The sequence below is a fragment of the Peromyscus leucopus genome, chromosome 13 (genome assembly GCF_004664715.2).
Source record: "Peromyscus leucopus breed LL Stock chromosome 13, UCI_PerLeu_2.1, whole genome shotgun sequence".
In the NCBI taxonomy this organism is placed as follows: Eukaryota; Metazoa; Chordata; class Mammalia; order Rodentia; family Cricetidae; genus Peromyscus; species Peromyscus leucopus.
This window is the reverse complement of record NC_051074.1, coordinates 62,475,682-62,493,439: the sequence shown is the minus strand read 5'-3', so window position 1 is coordinate 62,493,439 and position 17,758 is coordinate 62,475,682. Positions and strand designations below refer to the sequence as shown.

The following is a 17,758-nucleotide window of genomic DNA, read 5'->3' as shown; positions in this document are numbered from 1 at the left end:
CGTGTGTGTGTGTGTGTGTGTGTGTGTGTGTGTGTGTGTGTGTGTGCGTGTGTGTGCGCGCGCGCGCCCCTATAAAAGCAGATTCCACCTATTCCTCCCCTCTCTTCCTTCACGGTCATTCCATAGGCCTCTGCACACCCTTTCTATTCCCTTCCCTTAGTAAACTCTTACAGTGGGCTTCATTGTACCTCGTGGCTTCTCTCGCATGGTAAACAGCACCGCTTAATAAATAACATTGCATACATAACATTAAAAAAAAAAGCAAGAAGAAAGAAAAGTGTTTATCTTGGCAACTTTCTCAACAAGGATGGTCATTGTGTTAGAATTCTTGCTTTTTTACTGGAAAGAGGCTTCAGCCAGAAGGGTTTCCCTACAGCAAAGCTACCCTGCCAGTAACTAAGACCCATGTCCTTAGCACAGGAGGGCAGGAGAAAGGATGTGTGGGGAAGGAGGAGGAGGAGAGGTGGGGAAGGGGAAGGAGGAGGGAGGGGGAAGGGGGATGTAGAGTCATGAGTTTCAAGGCAGGCAGTGCAAGAGCAGCTCTGAAATCACAGTCTGTGTGGCAAAGGGGTCCGATGACGAAAGTGCTTCCCGGGGAACCCACCCCAGCTGTCAGAATCTGAGCCCTCAGCTCAGACTCCCCATCATACCCCGCTAGTTATGCTTTAGATCTGTTTGGAATGTTCTATAAACTGTGGCTCCAAGTTTTCTGGTAAGTCTTCAGTTTTGTGTAAAGCTGGGCACATTTTTAGCTTCTCCCAGTTTCCTCGTGTATACAGAGGGACTATAACTAATTCCCCCTTGAAGATCTGAGTGCTGAGTGAGATTACATAGCCAAGCACCAACCCCACGGCGAGCACATAAGCATTCTGTAAGCAGTGTGTATTTCCGTGTTGTAAATGCTGTGTGGTTCTATTGACCACTGTATGATACTGGAGTCAGGACTCCAACCCCTAGACTTCACCTGAATTTATCCATGCCTGTAGTGTAGAGTTCACCTGGGATCTCTTTAAAAGCCGTGAATGGCTGGTGCCTCTCTCACCAGGTCACTGAGATGGTCTCTGAGGAGTGAGCTTTGCCAGGACTGCCTGTGGAACAGCATGCGTGACCTTTCCATGATAAGCTCTGGCTGTGGGGGTGCATCCCCCCGGGCTCTGAACTGGCCTCTGGAGAGGGAAGGCTGCTAGATGGCCTATCCTCCAGAAAAGAGGTCAGTTTCCCTGCAGGCACCAGAGGAGCCCCCAGGTTGTGTTTGCCAGGCATCTGATGGGAGTGCCAGAAGTCCTTAAAGCATGCAGCTGGGGATGGTTTTGCCTTAGGAATGTCTGCGCATTCTTGACTTAATGTCTGCCCTGGAGAAATGAAAGGGGAATCTGTTAGTTGAATGTGCCTTTTCCGCAGGGTCCAGCCGCCCCTGTCCCTTTTTATTTCCTGTTCCAGTCTCTTTGCTCTCTCTTCCTTCACCTGTCCTAGATGTCAGAGGTTGGTCACACAGGGCAATGACAGACAGGAGAGGAACTTCGCTTTGCCTTCTTGATGGAATGTTGACACCCAGGGGCTGATGGTGCTGAGGCTGGGGTGATGAGGGTGATGAGCAAGGACATGGAGGATGTGGCTGCTTGGCAACGAGCTTCTTTTGAGGGTTAGACGCACGTAGTAAGAAAATGGCGGTGATAACGTTTAAGTTCAGATGTTCATTGATGTAGAAATGAGCTGCCCTGTCTGTCACCCTCCCGGACCCTGAGGAAAGTTGTCTTCTGCATTTCCTTGAGGACGCAGTGGGCAGCCTAAAACCAGAGTTGAATGTCAGCCCGACCCAGCTGCTTGCAGGACTGCTTTCTGTGTTTCTAAGGAAAGAAGGGTATGATTGAATATTTAATTATTCCTACTGCTTCCATGGGGGGTTAAGTCTCTGCTTCTGGACCCTTCCAGGAAGAAGCCCATCAGGGGCAAGGCCAGCAGAAGGCAGCTCTTAGGGGTCCTTTGCTTAGGATGCAGACAGGAAGTGACTGGATGTAACCAGCCTGGTAGGGAAGAGACACAGGTGAGCTTCCCTTTGACTATTAAAACAATTGCCTCCAGGAATCTCATGCTGGGGGGAGAAGGCTGAAGCTTGATTTCAGAAGGAAGAACTTGTCTCCTGGAAAGAGATTTCACACTGCCTGGGAATGTGTCAGACGGCTCTGCAGGGGATCACAGCCCAAACCACGGTGGGGCTGGGTGTCTTCCATCTAAACAATACCCAAGTATTAAGACCCCACCGAGGGACACTGGGTGTGTGTGTAAGGTGTGTGTGTGTGTGTGTGTGTGTGTGCGCGCGCGCGCGCATGGGTGTGCAATGGTCACTGCACTTCTCATTAGTCTTCTTTTCCTGCTTTTCACTACAGCTTGCTTGTTTAGTTGCCGTCTTGGGGCACCGGCTCGGACCCTACAAGCCTGGAAACAAGGGGAGCATGGCAGATTTAATGCTTTGCTTAGATCGGTGTCTTGTCCCGAGTGGCTCCCTCTCTGGTTTGTTCAGAGATGTTGGTGTGTCGGTTACTGGCGCATTGTGGCAAACCATTTTCAGAAATTAACGGCTAAAGCAACAGTCTTCTTGGCTCACAGCTCTCTGGAATAGAAACTTAGTCCGACTTAAGCCTTGCCTGTCTTCTGCTGGCCTCACCTGGGATTACTCCTATGACTTCAAGCATCCGGTGCCTTCAGTGGGGGTTAATGGTTGGGGGTGGTTCATTCATAGCCTTTAGTGCAGGCTGTGGGCCAGAACACTTTGCCCCTCCCCCCTCCCAACTTCTCCATTGATGATAGCTCAAGCTCGTTTCCATCAAGAGCACAGGATAGCTGTAGAGACGTGGGCACGTCCACGTTTTCAGATCTCTGCCTGGGTCACATTTGCTAACTTCTCTTTGATCAAAGTCCAGATTCGGAGACTTGGAAAATAAACACGACCTTTTGGAACACTCTCTTTGTTTCTCAGCGGGTATGCATACAGGTGGAAGAAGTTTTTCTGCCCTTATTTGCAAGCAGCCCCCACAGTAGGGCCGGAAGCTGGAGAGAAAGGATATTTAAGGCTTTGTTCACTGGCAGCACATGGCCTAGAGGCTTCATAAGATAATGGCCATTATACATAGTGAATTTGGTGTTGCGTGTCAACACAAGAGTAATAATGGACTGCATCATCCACTTTCTTAGTGCCCACGGGAGCTGGTGTGAGCCAGTCATTCAGCTGGAGGTACTTACTGAGTGGGCAGGTCCTGTTCTGCAGTGCCACAGCTGGGGGCAGAAGCACAGCTAATTCAGTGTGCACAAAAGTTACAGAGAAGAAGAAGCTCGCTTGTCCTGAGCGGGGGTTTTGATGCTGAGACTGAGGCAGCAGAATGCGTTCTCTATGCAAGAATGCCGCACAGGCAGATGTTTATCACGGCTTAGCCATTGTAAAGAGCCAGCCCAGTGCCCTGGCTGCTGACAGAAAGTCTGTGCGCTTAAATTTTATTTTTATTTAACAAAAGGAGAAAGATACAAGTGCTTCCCCCCTGCAAAGAAGGCTCCTCATTTGCTCAGTAAATAAAAGCCATGGCGAGCGGCCACGCTTTCACGTCTGTGGTGGAACTGTAATGTGTTAGTCAGGTGGTTTTCCATTTTAGACACCTCCCATTCATCTGTTCAGGAGAGCCAGAGTGTGGGGGGTGTTGAAAGCTTTGGGAAAGCCTCGTCTGACCTGGACGTTGGGGAGCTTGTAGTCATTCTTTGTCGGGCCAGTTTAAGTGGGTCCTGACAACAGAATTTAGGGGTACTCACTGTGTGGAGATGCAGCTTTCTCATACCGTGGAGGCAGGTTTTCTACTTTTGATTAGGTTATGCTCATGTGTGTTGAACATACACAAAGGGATTTGTTTCCCATGTTCGGAAAGTTTTTTGTTTTTGTTTTTTAAATGAAAGTCATTGTGGCTCATATAAAAACATTGCAGAACAATTCTCCTGTGTCTTTGCTTTTCATTTTGTTTAATTTTCATCTCCATGGGTCTCAGTGGTGGCCGATCTGGAAAACCTTGACCTAGAAATGTTACCTGTTGACAATGACATTGGAAAAGTGTGCAGGCTGGACTGGCCACGCCCCCACGCTCAGCTTTAGTAATGTCTCCTTCCTTCCTTCCTTCCTTCCTTCCTCCCTCCCTCCCTCCCTCCCTCCCTCCCTTCCTTTTTTTTTTGCAAAATTGCATTTGTTTATTTATTCATTTGTGTGTTTGTGTATGCAAATGTGTGCAGCGGGGAGCATGTGGAGGACAGAGGACAACCTGTAAGAGTCAGTTTTCTTCCACGATGTATGTGGGTCCCAAGGACAGAGTTCAGGTCTTGATGGCAAACCCCTTCCCTGGCTGGGCCATCTCACTGATCCCTTTTCAAACTTTTTATCACATACATACATAGTTTGTTGGCATTTTTTCTCTTCCGTCTCTAAGATGTCGAAACTGAGGGAAACCAGAGCTGCCGAGACAGACGTGTTCACCATTCACCCGCTGTTGCCTGTGGTGTTGTGCAGGGCATTGTGCAATAGCCAGTCTCTCTGGAGCTGCCAGCCATGGAGGGTGGAAGCGTAGAGGAAGAGAGGTCTAGTTTGCAGCTGGGAGTTAGTTAGCATCCGTCAAAACACAGCACGGATTCCTCAGGAAGTACGTTTGAATTTACCGTTAAATGTAAATTCAACATTAAATGTCTGTTCCATAAGAAAGAACACGGAAATCCTACTACCAAAGTGTATCATAGTGTGCAATCCTGCTGTTTGCGTATTTCCAAGGTCTAGCTAACTGTGGGCCTCATACTGAACTGTGTGTGGTCTGCACCGTGTATTGGATGGCAGGCTGTGGAGGGGGCAGAGCCGAAGTGAGGCCCCTACCCCGGGCGTGGGCGTGGGCTGGGTAGGTCGGCCGCTAATGCTCCAGCTCTCTTTGGAGCAGAAGGGTGAAGGTGAGCGGAGGCACTAGCTGTAAGCTGCTCCTGAGAGTAGTTTTGTGAACTTGGCCAGTATGGCAGGGCTCTGGAGAGCCCAGAGTCATGAAGTTATGTTGGGATTCATTTTGAAGTGTATTTTCAATCTGTAAATTCGTGCTTTCCATTTATGAGCAAAATGAACATGCGTTGTTGGCCTCCTGTCTTCAGAGAGACACGGTGCTCTTGAAGTGTGTAAAATAGGGGTGAGGCAGGTGGACAAGCGTTGGTTCCAAAGGGATGAAACCGCATCACACTGAACTTTGAGGTGTTCCAGTGCGTCCCATGTAGTCAGCATATTACTTCCTTCTTCTTCTTTTTTACAGACGTACATTGGAAGTGTGGTTATATCCGTGAACCCCTACCGGTCCTTGCCCATTTACTCGCCTGAGAAAGTGGAAGATTACAGAAACAGGAACTTTTACGAACTGAGCCCTCACATGTAAGTATGGCTGGAAAACTCTTCCGCTCTACTTCAGTGCGTAATTGACAGATGTGAGCAGCTGTCTCCTTCAATCACAGGAAAAAGTGTGTTGCTTTTTTTCTTCCGGTTTTTAGCTCACTGAAAAGAATGTAGAAGTTAATAGTTAATGCCTTAAAAAATAAGGCAAAATACTCATGTGTAAAATATTTCTGCTGCAGAGTCTGTAAGCAGCAGCTGCTGATGAGTTTTACACAGAAAACAGGAGTACACATTGTTTGCAAGAGTCCAGCAGCCCGGCAGCGTCACACGCTTTTCATCCCCGCACTCGGAGGCAGAGCCAGGCGGATCTCTGCAAATTCTGAGCCCAGCCTGGTCGACAGACAGTTCTAGGACAGCCAGGGCTGTTACACAGAGAAACCCTGTCTTGAAAACCAAGAAAAAAAAGGTCCAGCTAACATTGTCATCCTGTGTTTGGGCGGAAGGGCCGACAGCGCCGTCACTGTCCGGGGCATTGCTCACCAGATGTGTGGGACAGGCTGACTTATTTTCCTGACTTTTGTTACCAGCTGTTTTTTCTGAAGACAGTGGTTGGTAATTGTAGTTTAAAGGCCGTGGAAGGGAAGTCACACCATACAACAGAACTCACATGGGAAATGTTGGGGGGAGGAGAGAGGCAGCGGGAGGTGGAGGGGCTTGCCTTTCTAAGGGGATGCAGTGCATGTCCACAGGGGTGGCTGTAACTGATGACCTATCCTGCCAGGACCCTAAGGGCAGGCTAGCGTAAATGCTAACATGTATGTCCAAAGTCTCCGTGTGACATGCAAAGAGACACTGGAGTGGTTTTGTTAACTCATACCACTATAATTTTATTTTCTAGTCTGAATGACTGAAGTAACCCCACGAAGGTTTTCTTAGGTTCGATGGATCGACGACAGACTTGGGATCACTAGATTTTTAATTGCTCACATAAAAATGTCTGAAAAAGCAAAAATAGATAAGAAATAAATGAATGAATAATAAGGCAAATTCAGCCAAATCTTAAGCAACACTAAAACCTTTTTATTTCTTTAGTTATGGTCTACTGACTTATACCTAAAAGGAATCTGTTCACCTTTTTACATTGTCTGCGGCCACTGTTGAGTTAAGAGAGAGAGATCTGTTTGGGCCAAGCTGTGCCCTGAGCTGAGAGCCTCAGGCTTCTCTAGTGTTTGCCTGAGCAGAAGAAGCATTTCCTGCCCCTGGTTGCGGGTATGTGAGTGCTTTACCAGAATTCTTACTGTCTTCAGCTGCAGTAAAGTTACTTGCGGTGACTTGCAAAGGGGTGTTGTTAGATGCAATAGAATGCTTTTATGTGATAAACCGTTGCATGTAGACTTAAGACGTCTGGGGACTGTTGCTGGACGCTGCGCTGGGACCGATGTATGCAAAGGTGCCTGGAGAAGTGCCCAGGGCCCCGCAAGGTCGTGCTGTGATTGCAGCCATCATTCCAGTTAGCTTTTAGCAGCAGCCTCGCCTCATCAAAAACAAACGCTTTGTGGAAAACAATTCCAGCTTGCCAAGGGATGCATATAAATAAGCGCGCATGTTCTGTGTTCACTGTCTGTGAGCGGAAATACCGATGTGAACACCTAGAGAATGTCTTGGCTGAGGAAGAGATTAATTTGTCATTGGGATATTGTGCAGGTGGTGGTTGTGGTGGCCGTGGTGGGCGTGGTGGTAGTGCCAGCGGCTGTATGGCTTTTGAGTTGGTTAAACTAGACTGCTGTGGTTCAGATGCTCAGCGGTATCTCCAGCCAGAGCTGGTTTGGGTGACTGAGCAATTGATGGTGTCCACAGATGGTTTTGATGGTCACTCTCATAGGCAGGAGGGCTCTGCCGGTCGGCAGGACAGAGGTATGTACGGCAGGGGCACGTGGCAGCCCCAGATCACAGAGCTGTCTGCTCACAGACAGCCGTGCGGAGGCCGAGAAGCTTGACACTGACGCGGGTGAGCCATGGCCAAAGCCTTAGCTGTGCTTCTGTTTGTGGTTCAAGATCAGCTGTCACTTCATGAATAAATGAGCTCTCGTAACTAAGGCATCTATATGGATATGTATATGTATTGATGTCTGGTGGAATATCTGTCAGTCTGTCTCACTGTCTAGATGTATGTTTTGATTTCTCAGCGATGCAGCTCGCAGGGACATGTGGGACTGTTTGGAACTAAATATCTAAATGTGTGAAAATAGTTGTTAAAAACTGAGCAATCTGTATTCTGCCAATCAAGTAGGTTTTGATTATTCCGTTTTCTTCTGAAAGTCAGTTTTGCCAGTGGTCTAGTCTCACTGTGCCTTAAGAAAAATAAAAATCTGAAATTACTTTTATAAAAATCATTCCTCTAGTTCCCTTGCAATGAAATGTTTTATTTGATGCCTGAGTATTTATTTTAAGTCTTAGGCATTGCAGTCTGGAGTCACTGCCAGAGTCTCCCATGGACTTAACTCAGTAAAACATCCTTGGGAAAGCCCGACTTCAGGAGCCCTGCTTCCCGTAGGCTTCCGGGCTGTCCTTACACACGCTAAAGTTTGGCTCCTCCTGTACTTGTAAATGGTTTCCATTCCTGCTTAAGCTCTGTACTGCAAACCGTGGTCCTTTGCTTTAACGGTAATAATACTGAGTGTACCAGCTGCTACATCATGAGATTGACTGGTGCTGGCACTTCCCCAAAGACTTTACATGTATTGTAACTCACTTCTCAAAATAATCCTGGTGGTGGCAGGGCCCTGGCCTGCTTCGTACCTGCCCCTCATCTGGAAGTGAGTCCCACTCTGCTCTCAACAGGGCTCCTTACCGTGTGTTTCTGCTGGCTTGCCTGTGTTCTTGTACCCACACCCTCCATAGTTGCTATGACCATGCCTCAGTTTATATCCACTGCCTCTACCCCATAAGCCACATTTCCTTTTTTTTTTTAGATTTAAATCTCTACTTTGGAAATGTTTTGATGTGGTAGATGTCTGTTCTAGGACATGCCTTGGACTGTCTGTCTTTAGTCCTGCCATTCTTGTAGGAGACAGCATGGCCCTGCTACCCTGGTGCAAAGCAGTACCACCGCAATAAAGAGTTCCCACTGCTGAAGAGAAGCAGAAACAAATGTCGATGCCCGTGAGGCCTGCATGCCGTGCACAGCGATTTCACCAGTACGTGCATATTTGCTGGCCCCTGCCCCGCCCCTCTGACCTCACACTCACCATGCTCGTCCACGGCAGCATCTCTGTGTGCTTTGCATGGACCACCTGCCATGCTTATTCTGCCCCAAAGCCGCTCCAGTGCCTTCTTCTTCAAGTCTCAGATGGTGTTAGACCTCTCACCTCTGCTCTGCCCAGGCTGCGTCTGTTGCTCTTGTCACGGTTAACGGTTTAGCATTTGCTCAGGGATTATCTACCAGGTCAGGTATCATCTACATGTTATTAGTTGCTTCTGGGATGTGGGAGGGGAACAGTGAAGATACATTGCATAGAGCTTGCATTCAAGTGTCGGGCTCTCTCAGTCACAGTCTGGAGCAAAATGCTAGAAGAAGCTCTAACTCTGAGAAATAATTTTCTCCGCTCTATGGAAAGGCAATTTTTAGCTTATGATTTTTGTGAGGGAGAAATATCTGGCTGATACTCGGATAATCTGGTGAATACCGAGGGCTTGCCGTGGACGTTCCATACATACGTAGCCCAGTAGGAAGGGACTATTGCTGCCATTAGCAGTGATGAGTTAGAATAATAACACGGGAGACATTTGCCAACCATGCCACTTGGTCCTTTCTAAGTACCGTCTCCCCCTCCAGGTTGGGACATTTCCACTTCCTTTAGTGTATGTATCTTCCTTCTCACATTACTCCTCGTCAGTGTCAGCTTTAGACAGGGTCTTGTAACAGGCTTTGGCCTACAGCCCAGGCCGGCATTCTCGGATCGCAGTTTATGAGGACAGGGTGACACTGCGACTCTGGACTTGGATCCACCTTAGTTATAGTTCTTCCAAGAATTTGGTTTGGGCCAGCGGAATGGCTTAGCGTCACACTCATCCGAGATCAATACCCACAATCCACATAAGGTGGAAGGGAAAATTGACTCCGTAGAGTTGACCTCTACGCTCCACACGTGTGCCCCCGTCGTAAACACACGTGTAATCATCATAAAGAGAAATGAGAACAACTGTTGGTTTTAGTTTGCATTTAGAGTCTGAGCTCACTGATAGTCTACAGAAGTATCTTCTTATAATTGTTGTGTTTGAAAGTCCCTCGGATTTACCTTTTCTTTCAATTTCAGTCAATTAAAAGTATTTACATTCCACGTAAGTGTATGATTTACAGCTAATGGAAATATGTAGTAGATAAAGTAGGATGATTTCTTTTTTTTATAATTTATTTTTATTTTATGTGCATTAGTGTTTGCATGTCTGTGTGAGGGTGTCGGGTACCCTAGAACTGGAGTTACAGACAGCTGTGAACTGCCATGTGGGTGCTGGGAATTGAACTCCGGTCCTCTGGAAGATCAGGCAGTGCTCTTAACCACTGAGCCATCTCTCCAGTCCCTAGGATGGTTTCTTACCTGAAGTCTTTCTGAAAACAGTTTGCCGCTGCACTTATGGAATGTTTGGTCCCCTTCCACATTCAACTCCCTCAAAGGGAAGAACCATCCCCTCATGTAAAAGCCGCGGCTTTGAGCCTGGGGTCCTTGGGTGGCATCTTCAGGGAGGTGTGGTTCCTTTCTGATGGGATCTTAAAGTTCTTTGATAATAGTTTTTAAAAGGTCTCCAAGGAAGACTTGGTACATTTCAGACGCTCAGTAGCTGGATCCCCAGAGAACCACCTCAGATCTCAGACTTCAAACATGGGGAAGAATGAGGAAGAGGAGACAGGGAAAGAATTGGACTTCTTGCCCCCCCCCCCAACAGCGCTGGGATGGACCGCCCACAGGGATTCCATTACCAGACCCACTGGACCTTTGTCTTGATGTTAGGTCTCCCTGCAGTAGATGCTGCTTATCAGCCACCATTAGGAGATCTGTGGTAATCAGGCCTGTCGTCTTCTCTTGGGCAGCCTGCGTGAGCTCCTCAATACCCTTTGACTGAGCAAGCTCTTTGGCCTACTCTTCAAGGTTGTCTGTTATCTTCAGCTCTCTCCTCTAACCTCAAGTCCTGCTCTTCCTCATGAAACCAACCCTTGAAGGCCTTTCCTGTCTCCTCTCTATGTCTCTTACCTGTGCCCTATGTTGATGGTTAAACTCTACTTTGTGGTCAGATCCCGAGTGACCCTGCCTCTGAGTTATCAGAATTGCCCATGTGGTTGTGTCCAGTCTCATCTTTTTCCCCCCTTCAGATTTGTTTATTTTCTTTTACATGATTGAGTCTCATCTACATGTACATGTATCATGTGCATGCCTAGTGCCCATAGAGTTCAGAAGAGCATCCTGGACCCCCCAGCACTGGATTTAGAGATGGTTGTGAGCTACCATGTAGATGCTGGGAATTGAACCCAGGTTCAGTTGAACCTCTGGAAGAAAAGTCAGTGCTTTTAACTGCTGAGCCATCTCTTCAGCCCCCAGTGCCATCCTTTTGAATTAGAAACTTTTGTAAATGAGGACATTTATCCTGCTCACCTCTGTAGCTCATTCTGCCCTTCCTTTAAAGGCTCCATAACTAGAAAGCAATTTAATTTAAAAAATTTAAATAATTTTTCCATTTTGCTTTCTCTCATAATGGAGACATAATTGAAAACAAGTTATTCATAAAATATTGAGGTGTTTATTCAGATGTCATGTACCATGATGAAAATTTTGCATTTTTATCAAAATGTAAGACTATTTATTTTTTAGTGCCCTTTCACCCTACTTATTTTTTAGTTGGTTCTCTTTGTTCATGCTTTCCATGGAGGGAACTCACCACTAAAGGGTAGAGTGTATCGTGCTTTTGCCAGGATCCTCTCTGGTGGACACAGCCTGGGACAGAGCAGAAACATGTCCTGTAGGCAGATTTTTCTTTCCAGCCCACCAGTTCCGAAATGACTGACATGGAGACTTAATATTAACTATAAATGCTCAGCCGATAGCTCAGGCTTGTTACTAGCTAACTCTTACATTTTAAATTGACCGTATGTCTTATCTACCTTCTGCCATGTGGCGAAGCCGTCTTTAGCATGACATGTTTATATCCTGTTTCCTCTTGTGCCTCTCCCGCGACTCTTGTGACTCTGGCCTTCTTCCCAGCATTCTTACTCTGGTTCTCCTGCCTAACCTTATCCTGTCCAGTTATTGGCCAGCCAGCTTCTTTATTAAACTAAGCACAGTGACAGATCTTCACGGTGTACAAAGGGATCATTCCACAGCGATATCCTTCTTGAATAGGGATAAAGTGTGTGGTTTATATTACAGTAAGATTTGCAAGCACTATTTGAAGTAAGTGGTTTTTCCATTTTCGTGATGGAAATTTTGAAAATTTAGGAAAATGATGTAAGGCTTTGAAGATTTTCTTATTACTTGCTCTCCTCTAAAAATGCAGAAGTCGGGGGAGTTTGGATGGGTTGATGTCAGTCACACAGACATGGCTCTGGAACCTTTGACCCCTGTGTTTGCACCGAACAGAGTTTTTAGGACTGCAGGCCTGCAGAGTGACGTAGATGCCTGTGTGTCCCGAGCTCTGGGTTGACAAACCTGTTTATTCATTGCACTCCAGGTGAGCCAGGTAAATGTTATAAAGAACATTCTGATTACATCTCAGAATGTGGAAATGACGAAGTCGGGCACTCGGAGCTTAGGTTAAGGGTCCTCTGCAGGTGACGGTGGGGGTGGATGGGGTGGGGGTGGGGGGGTGGGGCCTCTTTTCTGTGATTAGGAGATAGTCCTTGTAGGGTTGGTTGCATAAGGGGGTGTGGAGACATCTCTCCTCAGGAGTGTTTGTTTGTTGGGGAGGGGGCATTTGCTAAAGTTACTCCGTTTCTCCTCTCATTTACATTTAGAGCCTTTGAACCTTCTGCTAAACTATACGCAGGAAGATGTTTGTCCTTTCCTGTCCATCCTGCTGTCTGCTTACCGCTGTAGAAATGTTATTCATTCACCGAGTAAATATTTAATGAGCACTTTCTGTGCCCTGGGCTCTCTTAGGCGTTGGGATGGAGCAGTGAACAAAACAAAACTCTCATTTTCATTGGGCAGATGACTTTTTGACTCAGTGTCCTCAGAGTCTGAAATCTTGTACAGCAGCAGTTAGGAGGGGAAGGGAAGAAGACGTCAGCCTTTAGCGAAGGGAGGAGAGGATGATTTCCAGTGTCCGTCTTACCGTGTATCTGGGGTCGCCTTCTCTGAAACCGTGTGAAGCGGTGTGAAGCGGTGGTAGACGGCAGATTCTGGGCCGGGGCGTGGCTGCTGTTTCCCACGTGCGTACGTCACTTGTGCAGGAAAGAATCCGAGTGCCGACTCTACATTTCAGACCCTGAGTGTTACCCTCTCTCCATACAGTGCCATCTTGAAATGGCTGAAACCGCCCTTCTACATTTACACGTGACTGCTGGGGGCCATAGTAAGCAGGAGGCAAATACCTTGTTTACCTTCCATCTTTGAAGAGACTTGCTTGGTTTTGAACAGCCAAAGATGAGGAAAGTTCTCCTCAGAGAGACCAGTGTCCTTTTGGCAGTGCAGAGGCCATGGGTCAAAAGTCAGCGGCTGCCTTAACAGCGTGATACTGGGTCCAGGGCGAGGCGAGTCTCCTGGCCTGAGGCATATTCTGCTTCTAAAAAAAAAAAAAAAAGTGCTCCACACATCGAACTCTCTCCTTTGAATCTCAAATCTTTCCTCAGGTGTCTGCAGCTTTCCCGGGGCTGCTTATATTTTAAAATTACAATTATTTATCTTATTTGGGGGTGTGCATGGTGGCCAGAGAACAGCTTGCAGAAGGTCATTTCTCTCCTTCTACCACGCGGGTCCTAGGGATTGGATTTAGGTCATCGAGGTTGCTGGTAACTCACTGCCGCAGGACTGGGCTGTCCTGCCTGGAGTGACTCCCAAAGCAGTTCCTTTCAGAGTCTGTTCTCTAGGTAGAGGAAGACCCCAGCTAATTATTATTATTTCAGATTTCGAAGCTTCTTAAATTAAAAGTAGGAAAGTGTGTGGGATGCCAGCCAAATATTTTTGTCATAAAAATTGTAGTAGTGATGTAAGAACGTGTTTGCCAGTGGAAACTGTTTCTCATCCGCCCAGGAAGTCTTGGAATCCTCATCCTAATTGCAGATGTGTGTTGAAGTTTTATTGTTTCTTGTCAAATGCTCATCTGGGATTTGAAGGACTCTATCTCAAGGAGGCTGTTTGTAAAGCCGAGCATAATTCAGATGTTCACACCAGCCTAGAGGTGGTTTCAGTGATACAATCTCAAAGGAAAAGTTTGGTTTGCAGTGGGCCGACTGTTTCCTGCCCGTGTTGCTGGTCTCTGGGGGGCTCCGGGAAGTCCTTCACCAGCTTGGGAAAAGCCCTTTTCAATACGTGAGTGGCCCAGGCAGGACCTCAGCCTTGGAAAAGGTTAGCTCAGTCCTCCGTCCTTGACACCCAGGCCTCTCCTTAAGGGTGTATGCTTAGAGAGGCTGGGAGGGCGCCACACCTACCCTTCAGTTGTTCTAAGAAGAATCCTTGCTGGGATCTGTGGCTGGGACTTCGTTGGAATTTGTCAGGGTGGGGGCTGGCTGACACTGGTCCTGTTCCATTCTGGGGAGGTGAGCAAAGTGAGTTTGGGGTCTGCACTTGGGAGACTTAGGCCCAAGAGTTGAGACTGGCTGGGCCTAAGAGTTGAGCAGCTTACAGGGGCTGAAACCCGTGTGAAGGAAGGGGAACGGGGAGCAGGATCCAGTATGCCAGCCCAAGAAGTGGGTTTGTTGCTGCTCTGAGGTTCAGGGTATGCCTTCCTGCCGGTTCCAGCCTGTGAGGAATCCAAAGTCACCCAGTGGAAAGACTTGAACATGCTTCCAATAACATGATTCTGCATGTACGTGCAAGGCTCTGCGGGTGTGAAGATGAGTTTGTCTTGAAGGCTCCACAGCCTGGTGCAGGAGACACCAGTAGGTCAATAAGAACCCCAGAAGGCACAGAAGGCACAGAAAACAGGATGCATCCTGGTTCCTCCTGTTCCACTAGTATCCTTACAGAGGGCTCAGATGTTTGAGTGTGCTAGCAATGGCAGGATATCAGGGTGAAGATTTTAGGAGATGGGACAGTGGACTCTGAAGAGTGACTTGTTACATGCACATAGAGCTCCAGGGTCAGAGAGGCATTCTCCAGTCAGAGGGAACGGTGTAGAGACTCCGTCACTCAATTTTTGAATGCCTGTTAAGAACCACATGGAACCTTCTCTTCACGATCCTGGACCCCTTTGACTCATCGTCACTCAGCAGTCCAGATCTACTTGTGAAAGGCATTCGAACCCCTTGGTGGGGTGGCGTGTGGCTTCTCCTGGAGCTGTTTTATTCCTAGGCTGCTTTTGTTTTTTGACCCTTGGTGTTCAGTTGTCATGAGTCAGAACCTGTCAGCTCTTCAGGTATTTACTGTTTAGGAAGCAAGAGGGTGGTTGTCCCCCCTCCCCGCCCCTTCATTGAAGGCTGTTGGTTAAAGTACGGAGTGTGGTGTCTGGTTCTTTTGTTCCACTTACAGTTCGATGTGGGCATGGCTGCTGCGTCACTGGTCCCCACAGAATTCCCGTAGCTAACCAGAGATGTGGAGCGAGTACCATTTCTGACGCCACAGTGTGTGATTGTCCTCACCACCGCTGGATTCTCCAGTACCGTGTGTCTCACGATCCAGTCAGTTCTGACACTCAGCCACTTAGAGACAGCGTAGAGTTCGCAGATCACAGAGTGTCCAACAAGACCTCCCCCCTTCAGGAGCCATCTGTAAATGGGGTGTCCTGCCGGGCCAGGCTTCTTTTTCAGCAGCCACAAATTTAGGGATTTCCCTACTTACCTTGCTCCTTTCTGTTTCGAGAATTTTCTAGAGCCTCTCCCAGAACTCAGGGAAACAGTTAATATTTACTGATTTCTTTAAAAGGATGCATGTCCGAGCGCTGACTGGAAGACCACATGGGAAATGGTGGTCCTGTGCCCTCCCCACACGCTGCTGTCCCTGTACCTCAGTGTCTTGCCAGCTGGAATCCCCTCTGTGCCTCTGGCCATCTCACTGTTCAGGTTCTTATGGCTGATGTCTAGAGCCCCTCTTTTCTTGGAGGTAGGGAGATGGGCCTGATGATGTCTAGAGCCCCTCTTTTCTCGGAGGTAGGGAGATGGCCCCCAGTTTTCACTGTCAACTGGAGGCTGGGTCTTTCTGCGGAACACTCCCATTTTGGAACGACTAGGAGACCCACGGTGAGTCGTGTAGTAGCACCAGGTAAGGGCGGCGAAAGAGACCTTTGCATGAATAATAAGAAACTCTCATTACTCAGGAATTTTCAAAGGTTTTAGGAGTGTGGGGGATGTGAAGCAAGGACCACATTGCATGTGTCCTTCCCAAGACACACTTCCGAGAGCGCTGTCCTGAAGTATTTGAAAGCTGGATTCCTGAAGTTTCTGGGGGTCTGGATGTAATGTTCTAGAAACCCGAAAGAGCGGGCTACCTCTTTAAAGTGCGCCTTCAAGGGTTCTGTCCCCAAAGCATTTCAGTCTCCTCGCTCCCTCCTGAGACGGCACCTCATATGTCCGTCCCCCCCTCCCCCAGTCAAGTCCTCTCCCTAGTGCCTCCCTGTCTGCTGACGACCCCCTCCCACCACTGCTCGCCTGTGTGTCCGAGTGCTTGTCCTGGCCACACCTCCCAGTTGTCACAACACTTCTTTGCTTTTACTCTAAGACCGAGAAAATTGTCCCTAGGTTTCTCTCTCTCTTTTTTTTAGTGAATTCACTCTGAATTTTGTTCTGTTTTTCTATCATAATTTTTTTTAATTTAGGAAAATTATTACATGTATTTGTTTGTGTAAACACACACACACACACACACAAGCCAAGGCACACTTGTAGAGGTCAGAGGACAGCTTGGAGGGGGCAGTCCTTTCCTTCTGCTACACAGGCAGGTTCTGAGGGTTGAACTCAGGTCATCAGACTTGACAGCGTGCTGCTCTACCCACTGAACCATCTTGCCAGCACTAGAATACGTCTTTGGAGACCACCTGCCGCCTCCGTGTTGTCAGATCTAGCGACCAGTCTTGCGTTGTCTTTGGCAGTGATAAACTCCTTCCTGAACACGTTTTACGTTTGGCTTGCTGGCGTGCTCACTCCTGTTTTCCCGCCTCTGGCAGCCACCTCGAAGGCTCCTCGGGATGTAGTCTTCTTTTCAGTCCTCATCTTAGTCTTGGCTCTGGGACTTCTCTCAGACCACCATGTAGACAGGCCACAGGGGCCCCACAGGGGCTCCACAGAGGCCCCACAGGGGCTCCACAGGGGCTCCGGATGCCTGCTGTGCACTCCTGCTTCTTCCTGGACTCGCTGGACCTCCGCACTCAGCTCTTGGGTGTCTCCCCAGGTCTCAAAGGCCTTGCTTGCTTCAGCAGGTTTTAGCCCAGACTTGGGATGGCCCGACTCCCTTTCCTCTTCTTGGCTTTGAGTGGTGCCAGTACCGCCCTTCGGTTACTCACAGCACAAACCGTTCTTGCCCGTCTTCTCCCCCCATGCCCAGTCTATCCACCACCTCACCCCCAGTTCCTGACTGGCCTCCTGCTCCAGCTCTCAGGCCGTCTCCCCATCATCCTGCCGTCACGTGTTAGGGTGAAGGGCTAGAGTGATGCTCGCCACAGGTACTCATCAGCTGTTTGTCTTTGCTGCCCAAACCCCTCTGCATGGCTTCCCAGGTTCCGGCCGGCTGTCCGGCCGTCTTATTTCTTATCCCCTGTCTCCAGTGCTCTGACCTCCTGTTGCCATGGGGACATGCCTTGTGCTTGTCACGGTGCCCTCCCTTCCCCACTGACTTGAAGGATGACTGACTTGCTCTCCCTTCAGCCAGGGCACGTCTCTGTTGTCAGCGTAGCCTCTGCACGCACCACCTGAGGTCGCAGTCCTGTGCGGTCCCCCTCCCCGTCCCGTTGCCCAGCAACCTCCTTTTCTTCAGTTTGCAGCCCCCTGCCATGTCACTGTGTGTTCATTGACTTGTCTCTTTCCTCCCGGTCTTCTGTGCTGGAGTGCCGTGTCCACAAGAGCTAGGGAAATTTGTTTTACATACCCACGTGTCCATAGCAACCACAACAATGCCCGGCATGGTGTGACTGCCCCATAAAACTCACAGATGAATGAGTGCACGTGGTCTTATTATTAGTTAGAGTTGGTGTAGAAGGCATATATTTGTCTTCAAGGATCTTCCTGTCACA

The 17,758-nt window shown here is 48.3% G+C and overlaps 1 protein-coding gene across 10 annotated transcripts in view; it reads left to right on the top strand.

Moving 5' to 3' along the window:
- The window catches only part of Myo1b (myosin IB), a 178,763-nt gene that overhangs the window by 51,305 nt on the left and 109,700 nt on the right, over nucleotides 1-17,758 (top strand). For all 10 annotated transcript variants that reach the window (XM_037210425.1, XM_028886602.2, XM_028886647.2 and 7 more), the window contains exon 3: nucleotides 5,313-5,428. In XM_037210425.1, the coding sequence (XP_037066320.1) occupies nucleotides 5,313-5,428 (116 nt within the window). The remainder of the gene's footprint in view (nucleotides 1-5,312; nucleotides 5,429-17,758) is intronic.